Consider the following 8710-nt stretch of genomic DNA (forward strand, 5'->3'; position numbering starts at 1 on the left):
TCAGCTTTCCACGTGTATCGCCCGATCCGCTCTATCTTCTTTCAACGGTAACGACCTATCAATCCACTTATTCCGCACGGTTTATGTGCCACTTGTGGCATTTCAGCCTAATACCGCTGTTGCGCGAGCAAATCATACGCGCGAGAAGCGTACTCGTTAATATTCGTATATGTATAATATACTTGTGATCGGATATCCTTTTAAAATTTGTGTAACTTGTTACATTAAAATATTATATGACCGAGTTTTTGCAATGATTACATAAGTTCCTTATAATAGTGCTGTAAGCCAATTTCATTTTATCTTGAATTGCCAGTAAACTCTAGCATTCACTAAAAATTAAAAATCTCTGAAAATTCCGAGGACGTGAAGTTAAAGCGAGGACTATGACTTTATTCATTTCCAAAATGCAGAGACGGTATAATAAAAATAAAAAATAAAGGGAAGAAAGTAAAGTCGTAAAGTAAAAATTTAAGCAGCAAAAAATCATGTAAGTTTAACGTTTTTAATTTTATGACCTTACACATGCCACACATTTATTTACTATCGGCTTACCTTTCTCTTTCCTTTTTACCTGCTGCAAGAATGCCAGGCGATCCATAAATCATGAAAGTCATTTTATGTTCTAAACAATTTTTATTTGTTCGTGAGAAAAAAATTTTTAACAATTATAGATCTTACGCTTGACTTTCAATAAATGCACAAACCTATAAATACATTGTAAGCAAAATGCTTGTTTTAATTGAATTGATATTTTTGTTGCATTAGAAATTAAAATTATCAAATTCCCACGAAATATTTACGGCGACGATAATTTACTTATAATTAATATCGTTTACGTATAAATTCATTGTTATATGGAAGATATAATACAAGATAATATAAATCCAATTTGGACTAGTATTAAATTTGGACTAGTAATTAAATTTTCCAGATATGTTACATTATAGTTAAATCTACGTTTTATATTCATAAAATATCTTAATTTTTGTTATTATTCTAATCTGATATCGCTGCGATAAAAGATTATCGAGATATTGGATAAACTATAATCGCGATCGGTGCAAGCTATAATTGCACTAAAGATTGACGTTCTCAAGGACGAATTGCAAAATAATAATGTCATCGCAATCACGATGATCGTGCATCAGAATAGAGATCACTTTAGATTACTTTGCAAAAAATTGATGTAATTGTAGTAATCAAAATGTAGATAAACAATCATTCGATGAGAATGCAATTGCGATAATCATCTTTTAAAATGAGGAAAAAAATGTGTGCTACACTTAAAAGAGGATATTAATATATTGATAGTTTTGACGTTTATTACGTGGCGCATCGATTTTGGAATTATCGCGATATCCTTTACTGATATCGCCGATAAAGCACAAAATATAGTTTTACGCGTTTATTTACCACGCATACTTCCGCTATAAACCAATTCGTTTCGCATCTCTTCTCCTTTTCTTCGCGTCTCGCGGCAACAGGTCCCACAACATACAGCATGCTGAAACGAAGACACGACGTTCAATGAAAGCTCTACGATAACGATTTTAGTGAGCTTCTTGGTGGATTCTACCGCCGCGCTCGACGGAAAAGGACAGAAAGGAGGAAGGAGCGAGAGCTCTTCTTATTACGAGCTTCAAATCTTCTTGAATATATCGAGCAGTAACAAGGAACAGTGAAAGAAAATTCGGTATTGATCGTTTGATTCGAAAGAGAAATTATTATATTACGAGAATAAAGAAAGACAAGAGGAAAGGCAGATACTTTCAGTGAGATAAAAGAAAACTTTGATAAGATACGATAAGTGACGCGGTGCACATGATGTGAATTGCGAGAAGTATATCTCAATCATCACTTGCTCAGTTTATCCGCCAACTTCTAACGAAGCCCGTGAGAACATTTTTCGTAGGATAAGACAAAAAATAAGTCATCTTTAGTCTTATTCCTCATACAAATATCGCACTTCCCGCGCTATTAAAAACAGTGCTACAAAATCTCACGTTGCATCTTCTATTTCTACATATATATCCATCATATTATCTCTCTATGAGATTCTTAAACGTGTATTTGACTTATTCGTGCATTAACGTTGACGGATATGTAATACATCACGCACAGCTCCAGGTCGTGTGCAAAGGAACATATTAAGACTCGCGGACATACGTATGCACCAGCGCTGCTCAACGCTGCGAACGGCGGCCGCGTAGCGGTACATGCGACCGACGGGTAGCCGATTTTGCGGCGCGAAAAAGCAAGTAGAAATGTTGCACACAACGGTGGTGAGCGAGAGGGACGGACGACCAGAGGAAAGGATGACGATAGCGGTAGGAACGAGAAGCGAAGGGAGGGAACGAGACGTCGGACCGAAGCATCGCCGCGAGAGGTCGGTCATGTTCACTAAGTGACGTCACGAAGCTGAGGCGCCGCCTCCGAGGCCAGCGAGCCGGCCGATTGGTTGAGAGAAATGATGGCAGGCGCGCTTGCCAATCGATTGCCTACGGTACGTAGTACGGAGCGCAGCACATCGGTCGGATATGGTCCCCACTATACCGCAAGGTGGAACATGAGAAGAGGGGCGCTCAACGCTGGAAGAAGGGAGAAGGCCGCCTTCTCGGCATGAAGTGAGCTACAAGGTGTGTGGCGTGCTTCAGAGTTCAGATAGTTTTGTACTCTCGTAGAGAGTGGAGGTTCTTTCGCTTCTGCATCGGATCGCTCGTTATAATTGTCCAGCATAGTGGAAGCAGAGAAAGGAGCAATAGGAAAAGCCCGTCACCGCTTTTACTCGCGCGTGTTGTAGTTATAAACTCGTCGCAGCGGATTACCAACAGAAGTGCATACGCGGGTGAAAACCAAAGAATTCTTGAAGAGTTCTTGAAGAATTCTTGAAGAAGTGTTGAAGACAAAAGACAGTGTCCGTGAACCTAATGAATCATTGGTCGTCGCGTTGATGATTTGTCTTCTCGCATTTCTTGTGTCGCACGCGCCGTTTAGGAGGTGCCATCGTCCCGTTTCAAAGGAGACCGCCGCTTCGCGTTTAGTTGGCGCGTCGTTGCCGCATTGTCGTGACGCGATTCGTCGAGCGTACTGCGGCTCGCAGCCAGTCAGAATAGCTGGCGAATGGCACGGAGTGGTGAGAGACTAGCAGTGTAGGGGAAGAAAGTGAGTGCAGTCAGTTCTCGTACAGACATTCTGAACTGCGGATCGCTTTAAGTGTTCCTCTGGATTTTCAAAGAGCACAAGAAGAGAAAAAACGTATTAACGTTCCCATTGCGAGACAATGTACGGAGAACTATATCGATAGTATGTCGATAGCTAGTGATGCTCCTGGTCGAGACCGAGTCCGCATGGAGTTTATTCGTGAACGATACTCGTAATTAAATTCGAACACTGCGCAAAACGAAGATTTGGTTTGTAGTTAGTGATCATCGAAGATCATCGCAGCACGGAATGGTCGTTCGAGACTGCCACATCATTCGACCGATACGCTCACGCGAGCGTGCGTGATCAATTGATCGCTCTGGTGACACTCTGGTGACGCTGGAAACGTGCGCGAACGCTTGGCGATCCATTCTTACGGAGTGTCTTAATAGTGATTATTATCAGTGACTTAGAGAATTTGCGATTGACTTTCATGTCATCGCTTCGCGGACGGAGGTGAACTTAAAGAAAAGACCAGTGGTGATTTGGACGACGGGTTTATTCACCGGTGTGATAAGATTGACATTTTTGGCGTGCCCCGTTGATTTTCTTGACGTCGAACGGTATCAGAAAAGGGCAGCAAACTGTACGGGCACAGGCAAGAAGAGATGCACACGATGGAGACGGACATGAAGGGCGGCAGTCTGCATGCTCAGATGCCACCGCATCCACACCAGGGTGTATCGCCGATGGGCCATCACACAGGGATGTCTCCTTACGGATCTTTAGGCTCGATAGTTCATAGCTCTGCACTGTCGGGAAGCCCACCCGGCGCGGGTGGCTTGGGTCTTGGTCTTCAACATCATCACCAAACTTCTCAACATCATTACGCAATGTCAGCTGCTGCCGTCGCCGCCGCGGCCGTACAACAGCAGCAACAACAACAACAGCAACAGAGCATGCACGCAATGGCGGTCCAACAGAGCGCTCAGCAACAGCAACATCATGCTCATCAGCAATCGCAGCAACAACAATCGCAATCACAGCAGCATCATCAGGCTAACAATCATAGCAATCCAAATAATCCCAACAACCCTAACAATTCTTCCAACGCCAAGAATAATAACATGGATCGCGTAAAGAGGCCGATGAATGCCTTCATGGTATGGTCGCGTGGGCAACGGCGCAAGATGGCTCAAGAAAATCCTAAAATGCACAATTCTGAAATATCGAAACGCCTTGGTGCCGAATGGAAACTTCTCAGCGAAGGAGAAAAGCGCCCTTTTATCGACGAGGCGAAGCGGTTGCGCGCTGTTCATATGAAGGAGCATCCCGATTACAAGTATCGGCCGCGCCGCAAGACAAAGACGCTCATAAAGAAAGACAAGTTCCAGCTCGGTGGAGCAGTTGCTGGAGTTGGCGGAATGCTCGGCGTGGATCAACGGCAAGTAGGCACCAGCGGAGGACCACAGCAACCGCAATTGCCGCGTGATGTATATCAGATGCCCAATGGATATATGCCGAACGGTTACATGATGCCTGATCCGACAACGTATCAGCAACACGTCGCGTACAGCAGTCACATGAGTGGTGCCGCAACCGCTGGCTCGACTGTGGCCTACCCCAGGTATGATTCCATGGGACATCACATCGGCGGTAGCAGTCCCAGCCCTATCAACATGAACGGCTATGGCGGATACGGCGGATACGGTGCTACTGTACCTGGCGGATCACCATCACCTTACCATCAGGCTCAAACGGGTTCTCAGATATCCAGTAGTCATAGTCCTAGTGGCAGCAGCATAAAGTCCGAGCCGACGAGCCCGGCGAGCGGCGGCATACACACGCCGACGCCGACGGGCGGCCCAACGACGACGGGCGCGGCTGGCCCTGTCGGCCAGGTCAAGAGGGAATACATGGGACAGCAGCAAGCAAGCCAACAGACGCAAGGCGATCTCCGGCAGATGATCTCAATGTATCTGCCACAAGGCATTGGGGAGCAGGGAGTCGTGCAACACGGTGGAAGCGTCTATCCGCCGGGTCCATCACCTGATTCTTTGACGCAGCATCATACCATGCAGCCGATTTCGCACATGTGAGTTGTTACGAAAGAAGAAGAGAAACAGAAGCTTCTTTTTCGCACTTAATACTCTCTCTCTTGCTTATATTTGCTTGCGAGTAGCTTTTAGAGTCGTGAAAAAGGGATAAACTGTGACGTTCGAATGATTATATCTCGACATCTTACAGTCCTTTAAAATATGCCATAAATGGGACTGTATTTTTCTTTTTTTTTTTTCTTTTTTTAGATATACAGTATTTCTTTCAGAAATTAGACTGCATTTTTTGCTATTATCTACACTTTTCTCAATCAAAATTACATGGGATATCAAATGTCTCTATTATAATATTATTAGGTACGAATAGACTACCGCAATATTATTACTATAAACTAACCATAATATTTACATTCAAAGGGAAAGAAATGTTTTGGGTCATTGTGAACGGCGAGTTATAGTGTTCCCGACAGATAATTTGAGTTAGTATATATGTCTCAATTTACAATGCTAATCGATGTCAAGTATGACGAACATAACGCTGTTTATCCCAATTTGACGATGATTGCACTATTCGCTTGAGTTATAATTAACAAAAATCATTGATTTTCTTCGAAAGTTAATTTGGTAATTATTGATTGTGAATTTTGTAACTTAAACATTATTGGAATCCACAGGAGATTCGCATTATAAATCGTATTTATATATATATATGTATATATATGTAAAATTTTTCCATTTAATGCATTTTTTTATTTTAATTTCTCATTTAAATAGAAGTCTTCGATTCTACATTAAAATTTTTTACACTTGTTATTTTATTGTTGCTATAAATTTTATAAAAATTATTTCTTTAATGTAAATTCTTTTATTATGTATTTCTTGGCTTTAAACAGAATTTTTATAACAAGAATCTCCTGTATTCCATACATATAGTAATTAATGAGTGTCGGCGTTATGAATATTCCATTTAAGAATTATTTCCTTCATCAAACGTACAATATCTATAGCGTACAATACCTATATAAATATTACCTATCTCTTTTTTCTAATATCTCGGATTTTCTTATACTTACGTATTTCATGCAATATTCACGTTTTTCAATTGCTAAAGCAAATGGTAATATTGCATATGCTATCGTGACGATGCTTCTGAACCTTCTCTCATCACACACCAATTAACTACTAAAACAGTGATCTACGATTCGCTTCTTACATCTGAAATTTGTGACCAGTTGCTTATTCGTGCACGATTATTATTATTTCAAGAGTTAGCAAGGTGGAACTTGCAAGATATCATTACTCTAGAAAATTATAGACCGGCGTGTCGAGTCGGCAGGGAAGAAAGAATAAACACGTCGATTTACCTCGTACCAAGGTGCAAAAATCTTACACATTTGATAAAACATTATTCGATACGAATTTTACTAGAATAAGTAAATTTGAATGATTATTTGAACTATAAAACTACCACCGCCAAGGCGAATGAAATAGAATTTATCTGTATTTAGGTGCTGCCAAATTTTATACATCTGATTTTTCTCAGCTGAAATTATCAAAATGTGATTTATATTTGTTTATTTGTAACTCTACACAAAATTTAATTTAAAACTTTTAAATACATGAGTTTTAATTGTCACTCTTTGAGCATCTCTTATGTAGGACTTGCTATTGTAGGACAATTAAAACAAAAATCTGTTATCTATTAATAATAGAAGATGTATATTTGAAGTTTATAAGGATTTATGAGACGTTTATAGTGAATTTATAATAAAAAGAATTTAAACAATTCTATGTTTACATTTAATCGGAACCTTAATACCCGTTTTCACCAACGTAGATTAACTTTAATTCTGTTCTAATTCTTAGAACTAGAAAAAGATGAAGAATAAGTTAATTCGAGATTAAAATTAATCTACATTGAATTTGTACAGTTTAAGGGTTATTTCTGTCTTGAAAAAATTACAAATGCCAATGTTTCGTGAACATTGCATTTACTACAAGACAAGAAGCAATCTAATACTACTAATCTAATTAGTAGAAACGATATCAAATTGGTAGAAATCATTAATAGATCCAACATTTTTCGTTTGCTTCGTTTATTTACACATCACATACTCATCATATACATCGAAATCAGTTCATCAATTGTATTTTTCTTATAACTCTCTTCTTTAGACGTAAATTATCATTTGATTAAATTTTAACTCTATTATTAAATGTAGAGTATACTCAAATGTGATTTTTCGCAAAAATGTTTAATTATTTCAATTATGCGTGTATATATAGTTTTGTAACTATTACATCATTTTATTTTATTTCTTTCCATTGATTTTCATTATTAATTATTATTAATTATGCTATTTTTTATATCTATTCTTTATATTACGTTATTATGCAGATACATGATAGAAATTTTAAAGCCTAGATCGAATTATTTTTGACATAGGGTCCAGAAGCAGAGTTCACGACATTGTATGTTTGATTTGAAACTTATAAATTTATTTGCCTTTATAAATTGTTTCTTTTTGTTTGCTATTTCTTTTCAGATCGAGTTCATTGTCACTATTACTAGATAATTATAATGAATGATTATCAGAACTTTAATTCGTAAAAGTAGAAATTGTGCGTTTAATTAATTGGAGAGGGATTAATTGCAGAGAAACAAATTGCTGTTTCATTGAAGTATGATATAGGTTGAGTCAAAAAACGGAATTATTTAGAAAAAAATTATTATTTAGAAGAATCATTATAATGTAATATTGGATTAAGTAAAACTAAAAAGTAATTTTGCGGGTAGATGTAATGTAATGTAAAAATACGAAGCAACTTTTTTACTCAATCCAATGTTTAGCAAAATAATTTTTTTCTCAAGTTTTATTTTGGCTTACACAATTTTTTTTAGTTGATTTTTACGCTTTTTAAATAATTATCATGATAATTCCACGCCAACTCACACTTAAATGCCATTTCACTCTGTCACGATGGAATAATCACGAAAGTTTCGTCTGACTCATCCTATCTCTCTATCGACGAACATGAATTGTTAATGCTAAAAATTTAACAATTTACCAATTTAACGCGCTATGACCCAACCTAACACAGCATATGCATGGTTCGTAGGAATCTCGTAGCTTAAACAGAAGCATACATGGATGGACCATCCTGGAAATGGAAGCTCCTTGCTCGGTAGAAAATAACGGCGAAAAAAAGAAAATTGAAAAAAAAAAAGAAAAAGCGCGCGAAAGATGGAATGCGAAGTAAAGAGAAACGCATAACTTATAGCGCGAGAGAAAGAGAGAGGGTGGGAGGGTGGAAGAGGGGAGAAGGGAGGGAAAAAGAGAAAATGGATACAGGAAGAAAAAAAATGACAAAATATAATTTCAAGACAATTTTCACGGAAAAGACGAATACAGTCTACGCGAGCGTACATAACCATATTCCACATTACAACTTGTCAATATAGAAAATCTTATCAGAATAAGATTATATATATTATATATATATATATA

General features: G+C 38.4%; 1 protein-coding gene across 3 annotated transcripts in view; it reads left to right on the top strand.

Annotated features, from left to right (window-relative positions):
- The first annotated feature begins 2681 nt into the window (after positions 1-2681).
- Positions 2682-8710, top strand: part of LOC108746189 (transcription factor Sox-2) — a 116390-nt gene continuing 110361 nt past the window's right edge. For 2 of the 3 annotated variants that reach the window (XM_018482800.1, XM_018482801.1), the window contains exon 1: positions 2682-5239. In XM_018482800.1, coding sequence (XP_018338302.1) covers positions 3813-5239 — 1427 coding nt within the window. In that variant the 5' untranslated portion in view covers positions 2682-3812. Of the gene's footprint in view, positions 5240-8321; positions 8550-8710 lie in introns of those variants that run through there. The other variant, XM_018482803.1, reaches the window with a different exon arrangement.

The sequence above is a fragment of the Trachymyrmex septentrionalis genome, unplaced genomic scaffold (assembly GCF_001594115.1).
Source record: "Trachymyrmex septentrionalis isolate Tsep2-gDNA-1 unplaced genomic scaffold, Tsep1.0 scaffold16, whole genome shotgun sequence".
Lineage (NCBI taxonomy): Eukaryota > Metazoa > Arthropoda > Insecta > Hymenoptera > Formicidae > Trachymyrmex > Trachymyrmex septentrionalis.